This window comes from Mus caroli, chromosome 9, assembly GCF_900094665.2.
Source record: "Mus caroli chromosome 9, CAROLI_EIJ_v1.1, whole genome shotgun sequence".
Taxonomy (NCBI): domain Eukaryota; kingdom Metazoa; phylum Chordata; class Mammalia; order Rodentia; family Muridae; genus Mus; species Mus caroli.
The window spans coordinates 66,638,580-66,659,258 of record NC_034578.1 but is presented as its reverse complement, the minus strand read 5'-3'; the positions used below and the strand labels follow the sequence as shown (position 1 = coordinate 66,659,258).

Below are 20,679 nucleotides of genomic sequence, written 5' to 3'. Positions count from 1 at the left end.
AACTGATTTGGGGAAAATACTCAACATACAAACAAAAAAGCATGCTTGTAAACCAGAGTGCCCAGTATAATCTGAATTTTATTTATTCTTTTTTGAGGGTTTTGCTGTTGTTGTTGTTGTTGTTGTGCTTTTGTTTGTTTGTTTGTTTTTCAGTTTTTTTGGTTTTTGGTTTTGAGACAGGGATTCACCCAGCTGGTCTCAAATTCACAGAAAATCTGCCTGCCTCTGCCTCTGCCTCCTGCCTGCTGAGATTAAAGCTGTATGGGTATACAAAGAAACCCTGTCTCGAAAAACAAACAAACAAAACCAACAAAGGAATATGGATCTGTGTAGAAGGCTGGATCTAGAAGCAGATTTATCAAAGGTTTCGCCGTATCATGCTGATGACTACAGAGAAACTGAACAGAGATTGTCTACAAGTGGGCAGCTCTGGACCCTAAACCCTCTAAACCCTCATCTGCATCAGTGCTGTGTCACAGGTAGTTGCTGGCATGTCTCAAGAAGCCCAGCATTCTCTGGGCTTATGTGCCTTGACTGGCACATAAGGCATAACCTATGCCAAAGCACAAGAATACCCATTGGTGATATTATCTTTAAAAAAAATTATTTATTATGTATACATCATTCTGCCTGCATGTATGATCGCAATCCAGTAGAAGACACCAGATCTCATTACAAATGGCTGTGAGCCACCGTGCAGTTGCTGGGAATTGAACCCCTGGAAGAAGAGACAGTGCTCTTAACCTCTGAGCCATCTCTCCCGGTGATATTATCTTTAGACCACTATTGCTTCTCCTTGGCCTGACATCCCAGTGGGTGAAACAGTTTGTTCCTGTGGAAAACTATCCAGCATAGCTTGAAGCTGCAGGGATCAAGAAGCCATTGGCCACCACAGTCTAAATACAGATGAAAGAGGTGGGGCAAACACTCAGCCATCCAGGTGGGCAATGTAGTCAATACTGATGGCCATGCCTTCAAGGTTAGCTCCAGAAATTAGAGGATAAGGCTCTGCATCTATGCACTGGGTTCTTTCCAACTTCTCACTCCCCACCATTTAAGCAAGGACTGACTAGGTAGAAGGATCTGAGATCTAAAGAAACTGTGGGCCAGACGAAAGCGTCCACAGATCCCCCTACAGCTGCATCTACAGGGGGCTGTGAATAGCTCAACTTGGGTACTAGGAACCAAGCTTGAGTCCTCTGCGAGGGCAGCGAGCATTCTTACCTGTTGGGCCCTACTCAAGTGATCTTTGTAAAAACTTATCCAACAGACTCAAATTTTACAGAAGTAAAGCGGCCTAAGCCCAACAAAGATCCAAGATGTAGAGACACACGGGTGCAGGGTCGCAGTTAAGCATGTTTTCCTTGGATGAAGATGGTTGGCTAATCTAATCACCTGCATATTTTCAATATTCCAATTGAAGACATGGTAAAAAAAAAAAAAAGGTCCATCGTTGTTCTAAGCAGAGTCTACCTGAGGGAGGTCTTTGCATGACTGACAGCTGAGTTCCAGCAGAGACTTTGAGGGGCCGGGTCTTCTCAGCTGCCCACCATATTTTTCAAGCATTAAAAAGGTTTCAAGCATTGAATCCAAACCCACAAAGCCCGCCCTGCTCTCTTCCTCTCTGCGGGCAGAAATCCTTGGCCCGCTCTGGACTCCGGCATTCCATGGAAAATGCGTGTCTCCACTGTCTCTGGCAGGGAACCAAGAACCCTCTGGAACAGGATGCTGATTCACAACACCAGAGACATGCTGACTGCACAGAGAGTGGATTCTGTCTGGCTGATGAGGGCTCAAGAGGCCTCGGGGTGGGAGCTGTCTGGTTGGAAAGAAAAGGAAAATTGCTTTATCTAGTTGGGGGCGGGAGGATAGGCCTACAGCTCAGATTGCTGGCTATCTTGAGATCTTTGGCTTAGAAGAAATCATCTGTCTTCACAAAAGGGCCTGAAGTATGCCAGAGAGGACCGGGCCAGGGAGTCAGGATCTGAAATCACCTAGGAGACAAACCTCTATGCATGACTAGTGAAGGGTGACCTAGGTAGGATTGACTGAGGTGGGAAAACCCCACTGTAAATATGGACAGCACCATCCCATTGGCGGAGGTCCTTGAGCACTGTGAGGGGAGCACCAGTATTCCTCGCTCTGCTCCATGCCTGGTGCAGTGTGGCTGGGCTATACATTCCTGCTGTCCTGCCTTCACCGCCATGATGCACTATACTCTCTGACTGTGAGCCAGAGGAAACCCTCTCTCCCTTAACTCGCTTTTGTTCGGCATTTTGGCCCAGGGATGAGACAGTGCCAAATACAGGAGGTCTCTGCATAAGCAGGGGAGGCGATATTCTGAAAGGTACCTGGGACTCAAGCATATACGACCTTGGGGCTCCATGCTTCTCTCTCTGCACCTGGCTTTCCCAGATAGAAAACAGGGACCATCGTAAGACTTAGGTTGCTAGGACACAAAAAAGACTGACGGAATGATGGGAGGCAAGTCCCTCCCTTGGCTTCTCAGACCCAGACTCAGCCGCTGCCTGGATTCAACTATTGGCCTATGAAAAGACAGGGCAGAGAGAAGCCCAGGCCATGTTTGCTTATAGCTTCCATGAGGTTAACAGTGCAGTTTCCATGTGAACAACGGAAGCTCCAGAGAGCTGAGACAGGAATTGGATACCCAGGGGAGGGGCTGAGGAGCATCAGGCCTCTGACAGGTGTGCTATAGTTGAGGGACAGAGACCCGGTTCAAGGACGGCCTAGCTCCACGGAATACCCAAGAAGGCACTTTAGCCCAAAGATCAAACTTCTATTCCCATTCTGTTCTGATGTCACCTCGGCTAGGTTTCTTAGATAGGACCTAAGGCCTAGTCTCCTTTGTTATCAGTATGGGATGCATTTGTCATCTAAAAACCCAGGCTTGGGGGTATAGCTCAGTAGGTAGAATGGTTGTCTAGCATGCAAGCCCTGAGTTTGGAACCTAGTGCCACATAAACTGGGTGTCATGGCACATCCTTGTAATCCTAGCACTTGGGAGGTGGAAGCCAGAGGATTAGAAGCTTTAAGTCATCTGTGGCTACATGGCAAGTTCTGCGATACAAGAGACCCTGACTTAAAAATAATTTAAAAAAAAAAAAAAAAAGCCCTTCGAATTCTCAGAGAATAATCTAGTGTGTTTCTAAAATTCCACCTAGAACCAGTAGGAAAACACAAAGAAATAATAAAAAAAAAAAGTAATGTGTGTACAATGTGGGCACCTTTTTATGCCCTGGTACCCTAGTTGCCTCAAAGAACAGGAAAGGAAAAACCTGAACAGCTGTAACAACGGAACCCTGCAGGCTCACCCTTCACTCAGCCCACCATGCAGATGCCAGATTAGAATCTGGTTTCTTCCAACGTTCGTGGGTGAAACTGGTTTTTGGATCCCCTCAGTAGAAAGAAGAAAGGGCTGAGGAGGGAGAGGCAGCCAATGAAGCCAGCAATGAAAGAGCCCTGGGCACTCCCTCCCCAGTGCTTTGCAGCCACCTGGTTCCTGCACAGCTATGCAGACAATGCTCTTAGACAGGAATGCTGTGCTCAGGCGTTAAAGCAGCTGTGAAGGCTCAACAGGGTCTGACTCTGAGAACAGCTGTCAGATGAGGGCTGGTTTGCAGTGACCCGGAGCCTCAAGCGAGAGGCCTCTGCAAAGGGAAGAGTGGGGCCAGTTTCCCTTCTAGTCGAACAATATGGCCCTGGGCCAATGAGTTACGAAGGACTTCTTCATGGGGTGCGCCCCACAGAGGCACCCCAATCTTACAAGAAAGAGGTTCTGCTCCCCAGCCAGTATGCCTCCTGGCACTTTCAAGAGAATACACTCCCTTAATTACTGCACCCAGCTGCTTGCATTCACCTGCAAAAGGGACCCAAATGACTTGTCCTGGCTCCCTTCTCCGCTACATAGGAGAGTGGTCTTGTAGCCTTGCTGGGAATCTTAGGTGGTTCTATTTTAAAATGTTAAGAAAAAAGAAACTCACTTCTATAGTTGGAATTCTTGCTCATGAAGAATTGGGGGGGGGGGGCTCGCCCTTCCGGAGAACACAAATACTGCTCAAATCAAAACTGGCAATAATAGAGCTACTCCCAGCCCTCCCCTCTGCAGACGCCAAAGCTGTTCAGATTCACTGGCACCAGTGCTAACTCCAGGGCTGTGCTGTTGCTAATTACCATCTATTTCATGGAGTTGAGATTCATCCTTTTCTAATTTAGCTGACTTTCCTTTCTACTTATTTGGACCCATATGGTAAACCATCCCCAGCTGTGTTGAACACTCCATAGTATATATTTAACCCAAGGCCAATCTAGACCAAGAAACTCCTACGGATCAAGTCTCAGAAACCTCTTGTTAATTAAGCAATATTACTACTTTTGCATGACTTAACTCAGCTTCTAACCAGACATAAATTAACATAAGGTATTACACCGTCCACCTCCGGGCCAGAGAGCAAATACAAAGCAACCATGCACTGGGTTTAGTTGATGCAAGAAGATACATTCAGTACCCCTCCGACTAGAATGGAAGAAGTTGGCTCACAAGAGGGAGCTAAATTCAGCTGGTGAAGGTGGGGCAAAGCTCACAGGGACTATTCACTTTTCTGGCAACACCCAGACCCTGTAATGAACCTGTGCTCCCTGTCCCAGAAGTGCATCTGTGCTTCCTCTGTGCTCTGACACCTGTACAACTTTTGAATGCTATGTGGGGGTTTTTAATCTCCTCACACAACCTCATGGCCCTGGGCATTTATAAAAGGTTAAGAAATAAAACCACGTAAAAAAAAAAAGAGAGAGACAGATCTAGAAGTTAGTAAGTATAGCATTGTGACAAGAAGGAGATTCCACATGAAGTGGAGACCCAGGAGACACTGAGGTGATCAGCCCTACACAGGTGTAGACACAGGGAGTCCTGGGGACACAGGGGGAAGACAATCAGATCAAAAGCTTGGGCTAGCCTAAGCCACACTGCAAGACCATGTCTGGGGTGTGGGGAAGGAGGATATTGGAGTAGAGCTATGCTTGGCAATTGTTAGGGACTCAGGGATAAAAAGTTCCACACCTCTGGAGTAGCAAAGGCAGATAGGCACCCACCATCTGCTTAGCAGAGGTCCTCAAACCTTCCTGATGCTGTGACCCTTTAACTCGGCCTCTCATGTTGTGGTGACCCCCAGACAATAAAATCATCTCATTGCTACTTTGTAACTATAATTTGCTACTGTTAGGAATCATAATGTAACTATATGATACACAGGGTATCTGATATACACTCCCTGTGGGAGTGGAGACATTCTGGCTGAGAACGGCTGGCTTAGGGCACTGTATGGAATAGGAGAAGAAGCTAGAAGAGGAAGCAGAAGGGGAATCCTGTTTAAAAGAGAGCCACCATAATGCCCAAAGGTGAGTTCTCACAGGCGGGCGCTGGGAGAGGAGTTACTAGGCAGAGCCAGATCTCTGTGCACTCTGCCCCTCCTAGTAACTGCACTGGTGTCTAGCCTCCTCTCACACCCAGTCCTCAGATTTCACAGCAATTATTCAGCCCGGGGCAATGGGCTCCGTGCTCCTCCCCTCCTCGCTCTGACGAGCCTGCAAGAGCCCAGCTCACCACCTCTGCATCAAATGCAAGGCCACAGGGAACTGGCAGCCATCCTTCAGCCCTTGGTTTGTGTTTCTACGGGACACTCAAGGTTTACTTCTGTTTCCTTTGATGTCAAGATAAAGCCAGCTCCTGATCTGAGGCGAAGGTGCTCAGGAGTGTCTCAATCACTCCAGATTCCTGTCAGCTCATTATCTAAGTGATGCTACTTATCTGAAATATCAGGGGCATGCATTTTTAAAAAGAATTATTTATTTATTTTGTGTATGTAAGTACATTGTAGCCTACACAGACATACCAGAAGAGGGCATTGGATCCCATTTACAGATAGATGTGGTTGCTGGGAATTCAACTCAGGACCTCTGGAAGAGCAGTCAGTGCTCCTAACAGCAGCCATCTGTCCAGCCCCCAGGGGCATGTTTTTAATGAGTTTGCCCTGCCTGTCTAGAAAGGCAATACATAGCCATCACAGATAATTTGGCAAACACAGAAACAGAATATATATTGAAAGCATAAGAGTCAATAATTCATAATTTCATAATTCAATTACCAATGCCTTTGATTTTCCCCCTTTTAAGTAAAAAATTATAACTGTCATAATAACATATGATATACTCGATTTTGTCTTTTTTTTTTCTGCAGAACTGAGAAGTTTAAGGTGAATGAATGTTAAAATGAGCATATTAAACTGCCAACATTGGTATATAAATATCTGCAAAATACACGTAAAATAATACATGTTAAATCTTATACTGTAAAGAGGAACAGACTTAAGAAAACTGTTACTCGCTAAAACCACTAGGCACAAAAAGTCAAGGACAACATGGAGCATTAAATGATGGGGGTTGGGTGGGATGAAGGCAAAAAGACACAGATGCCCCCACTAGTGCTGGACCACAACTGTGGAGGGTATCCGATGGCAGCAGGATCAGGCTGCACACTGGTTTTCACTCCTGGAGATGCTGCTCTAAGTCAACACAAAGGAATGAGTCTAATCCTAACCGCTGGCTGCTATGTCACAGAACTATGTCCAACTCCAAGTAAGAACCAAGGCCAGAAGACATGAAGCGTGTTAACTAGCTAGCTCTCAGTTGTGCCATATGTAAATTGGGAATGACACAACATGACACCTGAAATCAATCTGAGGGTCGGCTAAGCAGGAAGCTTCAGAGCGGCTCAATGCAGTATCTGCTCCTGGTGAGCACTTAATAAATATTGGTAAAGACGACCAAGATGATGATGGTGGTGATGACGTCAGACACTCCTGCCCACACAGGAATGTGGGGGCCCATGGCTCAGCCCTCGGGACTTTCTTGGCTTAGGGAACTACAGTGTTTTTCTGCTGACTCGGGGAAGGCCCGGAAGTGTGAGTTTTATTAATGTGTGAGTATCAGCTGTGGCCAGAGTTCCTCTGTGCAGTCTTTACATTCCAGTAGGCTAAGAGCTTTCTCATGCCGGGATAAAAAGCACCCTTTGTGCTAAGCTTGTAAAAGACACCATCTTTGTCAAATGACTTAACTATTAACTTGCAGGGTATGTTCTACAAAGGCAGGCGGAGAAACCGCAGAATCTAGGCGTGTCCAATGGTGAAAGAGGAATTGTTTTAAGAAAATAGATGATATGTAGTGAGTGTGTCTGTGTGTGTGGTGACTGAAAAAGGCATCTGATACTTTCACCGGTGGTTGTGACTCGGCTGCAATATGAGTTCAAGGCCGCCCTGACGTGGACAAGGCGCATGGCCTACCTTTGGTCTTGACTGCTGTCTCAATGTTCAGAGCATCCCTCTCAGCATCGAAGTTGGTGTAGGGTTTGACTGACCCGTAGGCACTTGGGGGTGTAGAATGCTGCGATGAGAACACAGATACAATCAAATTATACCCGGCACACCCTCGCATTGAAACAACACTTTTGAAACCTGATTCTGTGCTCTCGCTCCTCTTCACGATTCTAACCTCTTTCATACTGCGTAAATAGGTGTCCACAGACCATCACACACCAGTTGTCTTTTTTTTTTTAAATATATATATAAGAAGGTTCATTTTGATCCTGGGAATGCAGCCCAATAGCTGGAAGGCTTGTGTAGCATAACTAAGCTCTGACTTCCACCTCTCAGAACCACATACACTGGGCTTGGTAGCCCACACCTGTAATCCTAACACTCTGGAGGTAGAGACAGGAGGATCAGAAGTTCAAAGACATCCTATGCTACATTATGAGTTTGAGGCCAGCTTGGGCTACATGAGACTATATCCAAAAGAAGAAGAAGAGAGGAGGAGGAGGAGAAGTTTGCTTGCTTCTACAAAGAGCTGTCCTTCAAAGGCTCCACTAGTTTAGAGCATGCTGCTGTTCCTCCCCTCTGCATTTTATTTGTAGTGGGAGCTTCAGAGCAGAGGGCACCAAGCTGGAGATCTGGGATGAGTACCTAGTCAAGTTTCTGAAGAGAAAGAAAGTGGTCTAGCAAGAATTTGAACTAATTTAAACTGTGGAAATGCCTGGAAGATGAGTGTGCACTGCCGAGCCTTCACTACCAGCCTGTGCTGCCCAGATTCCCACTCTTTAAACAGTGGATGCCAGGCTGGGGGTGTGGGTCGGTTGGTAGAGTGTGTGTCCCAGCTGCATGGAGCCTTGAGTTTGACCCCCAGCAGCATAGGGGCGGGGAAAGGGTAGCTCCAGCACTGGGGAGTGGAGGCAGATGAATCAGAAGTCCAAAGTGCATGCTCTCTGAGCTGTGCAAGGGAAGGGACTTCTGCCAGCACTGTGCTGTGAGTGCCCACCTTGGTGCCACATCCTCCTTACTGTGACAAGTTCCTCTTCCTCTCCGTTCCACCTCCTCAGTGCTCCCCCTGCCTTCTCCAGGATGCCCCCTGCTTACAGGGCTGGCACATTTTCCTTATTGTCTTATAAATAGTCCTTCCTTTTTGGAAACCTGTCAGAGCCAACTACTTTTCCGGGCTGATAGATGGGAGCCTCTGCCCACTCCCCAAGCTAATGGCCGACTTCTCTATCTGTTCTCTCTTCTACTCACTTAACATCCCCCTTCCTTTGAATGTTCCCGCACGATAACTTGCCCCAAAATGAAGGGCAGACAATGAGTTTGTGTGATATGTCCTTGGTTGGTGGTGGTCCCAAATCCCCTACACAATGGCTCTTCATCCTGCAATGCCCCCTCACAGCCTCCCTGGTACAAACAACGAGTGGTGTTGTCACATGCTGATGATGTTCAACCTCAGAGCAGCTCCTATAGAGAGTCAGCTGGCTGTGGGGACGTCAGGGATTGCTGAGCCAGCCCAGCAACCACACCATTGGGTTCTTAGTAATGAAGCGACACGTGGAAACAACTGAGACACAACTCCAAGCGTCCCTCAGGATAAGCTAGGACTCTAAGTTCATAGTCAGACACCTGTTAATTGGGGCCAAATGGTAAAGCTGGTTCATATTTATAGTTCTGAAACAACACAAATGCATTAACAAAGTTGGTCCTTGCCTCATTTCCAGGCATGACCAATCTCATAACATAACATTACCATCTACAATGTTCACTGTAGCAGGATTCTAGCAGAACTGTTACATCTGGCCTGAATCTGGAATGATGGCACCTGGGCTTTGGGGGAGCCTTTGGCCAGTGGTTGTTGTCTGAGATTTTATAGAGTTATTCTTTTGAAGGACTCTCATGGCCTTTGAGGCATGCCTGGCAAACAGAATGGCTCTGCATGGCTAAGGATTCCTTAGGTGAGAGGCCTTTCAAGACAGCTCCTAGATCAGATAAGTTTTGGTATTCAGAAACTGACTTGCTAAAGGTGCCCTTTTGTGTAACAATAAAAAGAGCTTTCTGGAAGCTGTCAGTGCTCAGTCCTTGAGAGGCTGAACCCCTGCTGCTGAGAGGCCTAAATCCATCCTGTATTGGCTCTCTTTTCTTGAATTGATCAGTTGATCAATTGTCCCATGTAACCCAGAACACCAACAGTTCATGCTCAAAAAAATGAGGTAATTGAGTTAGTTGGGTCCCCTCCGTAGCTCTCCTGGGCATGCGGCCTGTGGTGTTGTGAGTTGGACACCAGGGGCTCAGGCAGGGGAACACTCTGGGAAGATGATGATGTGATGTGCAGGTTACATGAGAGACACTTCGACCGAAGCGCTTTCTGCAAACGTCCTCATTCTAAACAGGACCACCAGTCACTTATTGACAAGGGCAGGCAGCCAGTCATGCACCACGCCACACTTGGCTTCATTGATCAGATGACATGCTGTCGTCATATCAGTGAGTGGGAGAAAGGTGGGTGTGGGCCTGTGGTAGTTCTAGAAACATAAAGAAATGTCTATAAAACTCACTTGTCTGAATTTAAGTAATTTGGTAAAAGTGATCTTTCCTTCCCATAAAATATTGGGCAATGCGGGGCATTTTTTACTTTAGCTGGTTTAGTCCCATCTCTCCACACAGGGAACACGTACACCTGGGGCAGAGTAACTTAAAGAGATGACTGGAAAGCTCTCTCACAAAACTTCTTAAAAAGGGTGTCATGTAGTCCAGGCTAGCCTCCAACTTGATAGATAGCCGAGGATAAGTTAGAATTTTTAATCCTCCTGCCTCCATGTCCCAACGCTGAGGTTATAGATGTGTGCCACCACGCCTGACTTAGGCACTGCTGTGGATGGAGCCTATGGCTTCACACAAACTAAGCTAGGTATATACTCTACCAACCTGGCCATAGCCACAGCCACCTCTCATGAAACTTTATACCAAGAACAATCTCATTATCAAAAGGCATTAGATAAAATCCACTGGAGAAACAAATTACATAATGGCAAGACTTGTCTAGGCCCTACCAGCAGGCCACGTTCCAAGAAGAGGAAAGATTTCAATGAGGGAACAACAGAGGCTTTAATATTTCACACAGTCTGTGTTTGAACAGGCCCGTTCATTTGCACATCATGAGAGCAGGTTCCACAGACAACACAGAGGATCTTGTACACATGACCCAAGTTGTCACCTGTCTTTTGACAAATTTTAATTCTGAGCTCCCAGATAGACAAAAGGAAAACAACAAAGCCCTAGGATTAATGACATAAATTCAATTCTTTTAAAAATATACATTCTGATTTATTTTAGAGAAAAGATTTCCCGGGTGCTAGAGTAAAAATAGAAAAGCCAAGGCTTCTGAGGTCTATCCACTCTAACTGAGGAACTATCGTGGCTGGCAGTTGCTTTGAGAGAGAGTCACTTCTCTTTGGGGATGTGGCCATGATAGGTTCCATAGTCCAGTAGACGAAGACCCATGCACATATGGGCAGCACTGACTGAACTCAGTGGGTTAATAATAATAATAATAATAATAAGCCATTTGCCTAGAAGAATACCGCAGATATTCTAAGAAAAAGACATAAGAATTGTTTTTTGACATGCTTGAAGCTTATGATAAATAAAACCCTCAAGGGTTGACATTAAGAACTAGCATGTCATCAAAGCAGATGCAGTAAGTCCAACAAAACACAGTTCCAGCAAAGAGTTCCTTGCACAGATGCTGTCCAAGTCTCATTCGATGCCAAAAACGGTTTTAGCACCATGACATTTATTTCAAATAAAATTGCTAAGAACAGTTAAAGCAATGAGGAACCCAGGCACTGGGAGACGCCTAATAATGACTGAATTATGGCCCCATTTTCTTTGTATACACAGCAAGATTGTAACACAGTTCAACAGATGTCCAATTTGCGAAATCCCACAAAGTGAGTTTAGATGGACTTACATCACCCTCCAAGCTGAGCTTGCACAGGATTTCGTGGACAGTAGACATTTTGAAGAAAAGAAAAAGCTGAAAAAAAAATACAAAGTCTTTATTAAAAACACACACACACACACAAACTTCTTTTCCCTGAAGCACAGCAATTCATCACACTAATGTCTTCTTGGACCATTGCATCTGAGGCTGTTAAAGCAAGTGCTTTTTTAAAGCAGGCAATTCTCTGTCTTACCACTGGGAAAGTTAAAGCTTAGAGACAAGTGTCTTAGGTTGGGGATGGACTTCGGAGCTGCTCTGTCTCTTGCTCTGGTTAAACAGGACCTGGCAAATTCTGGTCTGCGAATGCAAAACCTAAAAGCTCCCCGTGGCAAACACCACTTGTTCAAACAGAAAACATGTTCTTCCATCAAAAGTGGCAAGCACAAGCCGGGCATGGTGGTGCATGCCTTTAATCCCAGCACTTGGGAGGCAGAGGCAGGCAGATTTCTGAGTTCGAGGCCAGCCTGGTCTACAGAGTGAGTTCCAGGACAGCCAGGGCTATACAGAGAAACCCTGTCTTGAAAAACAAACAAACAAAAAAAAAAGTGGCAAGCACATCAAAACTGCCATGACTTGTGTGTTGCTCACAGTGACTTCACATTGTAAGAAAGTCAAGAACTGGGCTCAATAGTGCCTCCATGTTGGCCCAAATGGAATCTTTTACAATTAGCCCCACAACTGTTTTTCCCAGTGACACTCGGAAGGTTCAGGGGCTAGACCATGGGTTCATCTATAACACGCTCACCTAATAAGTACAAGACTTTGGTTTGATCCCCAGAACCCATATGAAAAAGTCTGGGAATCTCGAAGCACTAGGAGGTGGGTGGCGGTGGGTGGATTTCTGGGGCTCCATGGCGGCCAGCCAGCCCAACCTAATTGGCAAGGCTCAAGTCACTGAGAGCCTTGCCTCAAAAAGCAAGGTGGATACCACCTGAGGAGACCTCTGACCTCCACTCACAAGTGCACCCAGGCCCATACATATGCACATGCATGCGTACATACGCAAAGAAGTTATTAAACTGTTCTTAAAATGCAAATAGACCAACTTTCTGATATGAACACATCTCTTTGAGGGCTGATCCTGCATTTAGGATTTAGAGCAATTGCAATGTCATCATCATCCCCTAAATACACTTCATCAGTCAGGCCTGCTATCCCGATGAAAGGCCTTTGCCTATTTGTGGAGGAAGTTCTTGGGACGGACAGCCCCACATGCCCAGCCCCCATCACCAAGATTGATTACTACTGAGACAAGATGAGTCATTCTGCATTGTCACACACACACCCCGAAAAGAAACAGCTACCTCCCCAAAAGGTTGCCAACAGTGTTTGCACCAGCAGTTGTCTTGGTACTTGTGGGAATTAAGCTCTCTATTCTGTTCAAGGAACTTGCTTTGCCTAAATGTTTTCTTAAAATATATATATTTTAAGAAATATAATATGTTATATTTCTTACAATATATGACCTAGCCATTTGCCCAACTTACAGGGGAGTTCTGAACCAAGCAGAATCTAGGCTGTGTGAGGTGGGAGGTTGGGGAGAGAGCAGCAGTATTCATGGTCAAGATGTACTCACTTCTTGCAAGATGCTCTCTCCCTCTCCTTCTCTCTCCCTCTCGTTCTCTCTCCCTCTGAAGCCTTTTAAACCAGACAAAAAAGGAAGCTCATCCAAGACCTTTAAATTACCTTCACTCCCTCAGCTTCCTCACTGTGTCAAAATCTTGCTGTATCAGTAAACTGTGGTGCATCCTTCCCCCCCCCCAAGGAATATTATTTGATGCTAAAAAATTTTCCATCTCAGAAGACACAGAGGAACTTTAGATGCACATTCCAGAGCGATGGGAACTGGTCTGAAGAGCTGCAGATGGCTGATTCTGGTTATAGGGCATTCTAGAAGAGGCAGCTCTATGGAGACGGTGAGATGATGCTCAGTGGCCAAGGTCAAGGGAGAGATACAGTTGGAGCACTGTGTGTGTGTGTGTGTGTGTGTGTGAGAGAGAGAGAGAGAGAGAGAGAGAGAGAGAGAGAGAGAGGTGTGTGTGTGTGTGTGTGTGTATACACACTTGCCAACGGCACACATTCGAAGTGCGGGTGCCTACAGAGGCCAGAAGAGGTTGATGGCTTCCCTGGGGCTGGAGTTCAGGTGACTGTGATCCACTGATGTGGGTGCTGGGAACCAAACTCAAGATCCTCAGCAAGAAAAACAAGAGCCCTTAACCTTAAGCTCTCTCCATATTACTACTTTTAACAGTATGCTTTAATGTTTTTAACTTAAAACTGTACTGTGCGCACAGGTGCATGCCCTGGCATACACTCGGAGGTCAGAGGACAACTTGTGGTTGGTTCTATCCCTCCACCATGTGGGTTGTAAGCAAGCACTGGACTCAGGTCCTCAGGCTTGGTGGCAAGTATCTTTTCCTTGCAAAGCTATCTCACTGAACCATTTTGTTGTTGTATAATGTGACTAAGAGGAAAATCATATATGCAGCTCCCATTCTGTGTCTTTGTCAGAGTAAAGTGGAACTAGCACTCTTCATATTAGTGCTGGTCTAAAGGAATTCCAGAAAGCCACAGTCCAATCTCAGTCCCCAGAGGCCTTTTATGGAGCCTATACAGACATCTTCCTTTGCTGACCACCCCCCAGCTCTGCGGTCCAGGTGACTTCAGCTACGCAGTACAGCAAGTTTTGATTGAATTGTTCTTCCAGGCTGTCTGCCCAGCTCTGAGTCCTGCTTGCTCCTCGGATGGCTGCCCTCCCCCAAGTGCCCTGCAGATCAAAGACATCTGATGTACTACTTCACATTCTCAGTTCCGGTTAATTCTTCTCCCACAGCCCCGACTCCTTGAGAGGACAAATAAGGGGGATTTGGGGGAGCCCCACAAATCTTGCTTTCTGTGCCAGCATTTATAATCATCTGTTCTTTTGTCAAGTCGCTCCTCTCTGCTGCTACCAACTCAATCTCCCAATCTGATCTTGTCAGATAGTTAGAAATCAAGGCCACTGCTTCCTCCAACTCCAGGGGAGCACAGCCCTCAGAGATCAGCATCAGGAGTCAGCCATACCTCCCCCTATCCATTCCCGGGAAAAAGATTCAGTACTCAAAAAGTGCTGCTAGCCTTGGCTTTGTCTGTAGCAAATTGGTTTACTTTCTGGTTCCTGTCATTCCCACCCCTGTCCCCTCCCCCTCACAACGGGGTGTCATGGAAATGGAGAGATGCTCAGTTGATAAAGGACTGACCACAAAGGTGTAAGGACCAGAGTTCAGATCCCCAGCACCCACCTAAAAGCCTGGTGAGTATGACAGTCCATCTGTGATCCCAGCGTTCCAGAGGCAAAGACAGGAGCTCTCTGGAGAAAGATGCCTCACTAGTCCAGCTGAGAGAGAGAGCCCCTTTGTGCTGAGATGTGAAGTTTGATTCTCATTGTGTAACAAGCACTCTTCACTATTAGCTCCTAAATATGACCTCAAGAGGGGGTTTTAATATGTAACATTTACATCACAACCATTCTGTACCAAGGAATCCAAAAATATCATAATAAGCCCCAAGTCACAGAGATTGACAAGCAATATGTAAGTGCCTATGCCCATAAATATTTCCTATCTCATTCAAGTTTAATGGCAACCCTATTTTAGCTTAGAGATAAAATACAGCCTTTGCTCCTCTACCTCACCCCCAGGCTGTGCAGTGTCTCGCAATAGGGAAGTTGCTAGAAGAAACAGAGTGAGCTTGCTTCTCACTAGGATTGCTAAGACTCTAGTTTGATTACTGAGAAGGGGTCAGTGCGTTACAACTCCCCAGGTCAGCAAAGGCCTTTGCAGTGCCAGTGAAGTCTCCAGACCCTGGTAATGGTCAGATCCTCCACAAACTCAGGATAACCACGCACTGACACGGCGCTGAAGAGATGAAGAATTCTCAACCTCAGCTTCCCTCCTGTCATGGAAAAGGTTCACTGCTGAACTTCAGTAGATTTCCATTTACCATGGAAACGCATCTTGGGAGGTTTCTATGAGGGATTTCCCAGTGTAGAGTCATTAGAATGGGAAGACCCATCTTAAATGGGAGTGGTACTACGTCGTGAGCTTCGGTCATAAACTACATACAAAACAACACAAACAAAAATCCCCAAAGACAGTAAGTACCCTGAGATTCAGCTTTCATCTCTCTGAGCTTCTGGCCTGTGTGTGCAATGTGACCAGCTGCCTCCTCAAGCTCCTGCCTCCCTGCCTTCCCAGCTGTTACAATGTATCCACTTCAACTATAAGCTGAAGTAAGCCCCGCCCCCTTCACCGGGCTTGTAGTTGGTTAGGTATTTAGTCACAGGAACCTGAGAAGTAAGGAATAGACCACTTGTATGAGAGACACTTAAGAGAATAGCCCTAGCCTGCAGAAAAGCAGGGACCTTTAAGCCCTCTGCCTTTGCCCTTTAGACCCTGATGGCTCCTCAATGGAGGTTTAACATCACAAAGATCTAGGAAGTAGAGGGCCTAATGGTGAGGCCTCTATGCGTAGGCTGAGAGAAATGAGTCATCAGCCAGAGGAACACGTCATCGGGGATGGAGATAGTAGGACTCTGTGGAGGAATACATACCTCAGCATATATCGTATCTCAGGCAAACAAGGGGACAGGCGTGGTAGGAAGCCATGTCCATGAGATGACCCTAAAACCCAAGGGCCCGAGCAAATGGTGCAAAGTTAAGTTTGGTTAACAGAACGGTGGAAGGTGGGAGGGCCAAAGTGACTAGACCAGTACCAGTTAGTATTGACCCACGCACCAAAACGCGACATTTAAAGAGATCTACAAAAGCCAGCTGTGAAGTGCCACGCCTGTAATCCCAGCTCTTAGCAGTGGAGGTGGGAGGACGGCAAGTTCATCGTTGCCTACATACTGAGTTTGAGGCTAACCTGAGCTACATGAGACCCTGTCTTAAGGAGCTCCTCCAAAATGTAAGACTCAGGGTGACTTAGTTGCAGACACAGCCACCCTCCCCTTCTGCCAGGCTGCTCCCCAAAACTGCATCTCTCTTCCCTGTACCTCAACTTCACCCAGCTGACCAACTAGTTTCAGCCTGCATACCAGAAAGAGCTATCTGGTGAGCTATCTGCTAGAGAACGCTAAGCTAAGCAGGCTGGGACCTGGCTACACTGTGAAAAGGGCTCTTTCTCAGGCAGGTGTTTTTGTTTAAGAAAATAAACCAGCCAAGTCCTGGCAGACTGAGAGCTACACACCCCTCCAGCCAATCTCAAGTGGCTCTGCCCAACCCCCACTGGTGGGAAAACAGGCCTGCCTCAGCTCCTCCCTAAATGAAGGGAACAGAGTGTCTCCTGTGGCCTTGAAAATATTAGTAAATGAGACTTAACCTGATGGCTCAAGGCTCTCAGGGGGCAAAGCCTGGCAGTAACACAATCTGTGGGGCTCTTACAAGGTCAGCCAGGCAGTCGTTTGCCTGTAACAGACAATCTGTTTACAAATAATTTATAGGTTTGTCTTAAAAAAAAAAAAAAAAAAAAACAAAGAAAACCTAATATCTAGCTCTTATTACATTTTATTGTTTTGTTCGAAAAACCTTAGTTACAACAATGACCAGAAAGTACAAATGGCGTTCTTTTTAACCTCTCTCCTGTAAAAAGAAAGCCAAACAGAGGTTTTCAAAAAACCTGAGGGAAAGAGTCTCACAGGCAACGCTGGAAACAGTAAAAATAAGATTCACAGAGTTAAAAAGTGCTAATTCCTGGAAGCCCAAATATTAATTTGAAACAAACAAACAAACAAACAAAAAAACAACAAAAAACCAACAACTAAACCCAGGAGCTTGACAGGGCTGGTTTGTAGGGAATCCAACCTGGCAGTTTCAGAGACACACCCACTGGCAGTTTCAGAGACACACCCACTTGGAGAGTGGTTAAAAAGACAAGTCTGTTGTTGGGTTACCCAAAACAGATGCCTAGCAACCACCGCGATGAATCAATCAGGGAATGGAATGACCTCAAACCAGGATTTTAAAGCCAGAATGTGTGGGGGTGGGAATGTGGAGGGCTGGGTTTCCCCACCACAGCCCTTACTGTAGGTCCTGGACATCGAAGTGTACAAACCACACTGGGATTTTAAACAACAATTAAAAAAAAAAACCACGCGTGAATGATGGGAGAGGGAGTTCCCACTGTACCCCACCCTTCACCCCGTTAAATCATCTCTGGTTAACAGAACCTTCTTGAAGGCCCATACTTTCCCCCTTAGTTTTATGGTTCTGATTAATGCTTGAGTCACAGGGCCAAGTTAAGCCCCAGCACTCCTGGAATTCTGCCCATGGCCTTGATCAGACTCAGAAGAGGCCTCTCCAGTGCTTGCCGTCCCCCTGGCTGTCTGATCTGAATCAATATTTGTTTGCTAGCTACACACACTGCCACGTTGCCTTGGGAGCTGATAGAGTTGGAGCTGGTGGAAAGAGGCCATCCAGGAAGAAACACGTTCGGGCTTGAGGATCGAAGCCTGGGGAGCATCTACAATTCAATCTCGGTGTCTTATGGCCCGCCCACACACTAGGCTTCCAACAAGGCACAGCTGCCAGAGAAAAGTCCAAGTTCAAGATAATCCACCACACCCTGAACCTCCCTCCCTCTCTTTAAGTCTGTGGTTTCTTCTCCCTCCTCCTCCTCCTCCTCCCCTTTTCTCTCTTTAGACGAGGTCTCTTCTGTAGCACAGGCTGGCCTCAAACTCACTATGTAGCTGAGGGTGATCTTGAACCTCCCACCTCCCGGTTTCATGAGGTGCTGGGGATGGAATCCAGGACTTGTTCCTGTAGGCATGTACTCTACCCATTCAGCAACACTATCAGTATTTCACTATAGTCTTAGCACATGAACACACAAGCACCCTCCATATAAGTCAGGCTAGGTCACTAACTCTCCTCTCAACATGCCTAGTACTATCTGCCTGTCCACCAGGAGCACTCCATCTTGATCAGTGGGCATTTAAGTGAGACTTTAAGTCATAGACAATCATAACGATGTCACCTTGCCCAGATCTCCTGCCCTGCCAGAGCTGAGTGTGTAGAGGACACCTCCCACACTGTCCAGTCATGGGGCTTGTGCCTTACTCTTTTCTCCTGACTTCTGGGACTGATGGTACCTAGTGCATAGCAGGTAGTTCACACACTGGGCCTTCCTGTTTTAGGTCTACTTTGTCATTTCCAAAATAGTCACCTTTTTCAATTTCCTTTCTCTCACAGGAGCAGGCAGAGAGCCAGATGACGACGACAAAGAGGTAGCAGAAGGGACGTGGGAGATCCATGTGGCCCTATGACTCCTTAGAGCTGTGAGTGTCCTTTGGGTGTGGCCAGGAGACAAAGGGCACACACAAACGGTTCCATGTCATTCCTGTGGTCAGAGTGTCCACATCAAGTCTGGGATTGGAACTAGACTGCTCCCGTGCTGCAGACGGGTACCCTGAGAAGATCGGAGCTCAGATCATTTAAAAACTTCAGTGTGTGTCCTAGTGGGAACATCTGGAGATCATATCAGTGGACCCACCCAGAATCACAAGTCCCCTCCACAACACGGATGGGCACTGCCTCTGGTAACAAAAGGAAAACCACGCCAGACAGGGAATGGGTGGAAAGAATTTCTGTTAAGGCCTGGAATTTCCTCTCTCGTGGCCCACAGCTAGAGAAGGGTGTGGCCGGGGGAATTACTTGTAGGTGCAGAAAAAGAGAACACAGTCAACTTCTATTCAAATCTCACAGTTGATTCCGCAGACAGGGTGAACCCAGGGATTCTGTACACTTCTTTGGGATAAGCTCAACGCCAAGTCCAGCTCTATTAACAACTGGATGAAAGCCAGGAAAGGAGACCCAGCTAGGTTTGGGAGTGGATATTAATTTGAGGAAAATATAAAATGTCAAGTCAAATTGCCATCTGCCCAGTCAATTCGCTTATCTTGTCTCTTGTTTTCTTTCCCAATAGGTTCAACATCTAAAAAGTAAGGATGTGTGAGTGTGTTTGTGTGAGCATGTGGATATGCACGTTGTGTGCATATTTATGTGTATGTGTGTCCAGTCCACTGCTGCATTCTCAGTACCATTACCTGTGATTAGGACATCATGGATACCTACAAGATAGTTTGTAAAACAAAATGGCCCATAGTGCCTGGTACTCCTTTCGTAACACAACCACCTTTGCTTGATGAAACAGGTCTCCCTACAAGCCAAGAGTTAGAGCAAAAATTCCCATAAATGCTCACACATATTAATCTAGGCCCAAAGGTGCAGGGAGAATCCACAGTCCTCAAAAATCAATAGCAATTTAGAAGAGTGCCTGCCTTGCCAGGAAAACTACTTAAATCAGAGACTAGCCAGGAAGCCAATGACCAAGACTGCCTGCCTAATGCCAATCAATAGGGTACTTTAATAGCTCAAAGACACAGGATGTGAAACATTGAGGCACCAGTCCAAGCACTCTGTCAAAGCCTCAAGTGCTGCCTGGCTAGTTAGTCAAACTTCCTGAACCTCTAACACACCAAACAGGAAACCCTCAACCGAGAGATGCACCTAGTGGGTTACCCCTGCTGCAGCAGACCTGATGGGTGCTCCTGGAGAAACCCTTGGACTTCAGATCAGCTGTGTGCTTCAGAGAGCGGAAGAGGACAGGGCTCTGCCCTGCTCTCCTCTGCTGGCTCCAAGTTCCCTGACTCAGATCCACAGAGTGCTTCATACTCTGAAATGAGCAGGAAGTGGGTGGGACTGCAAGTCTCCAAAGCCAACCTAACAGGTCAAGGCACACAGGCTGCAAGACAGTGGGAGGAATGCAGGAAACAGAAATGGGAGAAGGGTTTCCAATTGATATGATTTATGATTTGATCAAGACTATCTTTAGAATTAAGGAAGAAAAAAATTGAGCCCCACATCAGTGATTTATTCTTCCCACCCACAGATCACCCCTCACCCTCCCAGTTTGCATTCTGCTCCCCTGCCTTTAGCCAGAACTCAAATACACGGCAAATTAATCTTTTTCTGGTGCTAGCTTGGGATTCCAAACACATTCTATAGCTTCGTTGGGGTTGGGCAGGGGAGTGGCTTCCCGAGTCCAAGTTGCAGACCCACCTAATTATACTCCTGAGTGTTTCAGACTCAGGGCCTTGGATTCCAAGAGTTTATGGTTGCTCTTAAGGGCTGGAGTTGAATATGGCATAGTAGTTTACACATGAATAGCTTTTTCCAGGTCTGGGAATGAAGTTCAACCTACTATGGTACTCTACCAATAAGCTTGATCGTGATCATAAGCTCTTGGGTTTTT

At 46.4% G+C, this 20,679-nt stretch overlaps 1 protein-coding gene across 2 annotated transcripts in view; it reads right to left on the bottom strand.

Annotated features, from left to right (window-relative positions):
• Anxa2 (annexin A2) overlaps positions 1–20,679 on the bottom strand; it is a 39,057-nt gene that overhangs the window by 17,166 nt on the left and 1,212 nt on the right. For both annotated transcript variants that reach the window (XM_021171402.2, XM_029481950.1), the window contains exons 2-3: positions 11,356–11,421; positions 7,356–7,455 (exon numbers count right to left, since the gene is read on the bottom strand). In XM_021171402.2, the coding sequence (XP_021027061.1) occupies positions 7,356–7,455; positions 11,356–11,403 (148 nt within the window). In that variant the 5' untranslated portion in view covers positions 11,404–11,421. The remainder of the gene's footprint in view (positions 1–7,355; positions 7,456–11,355; positions 11,422–20,679) is intronic.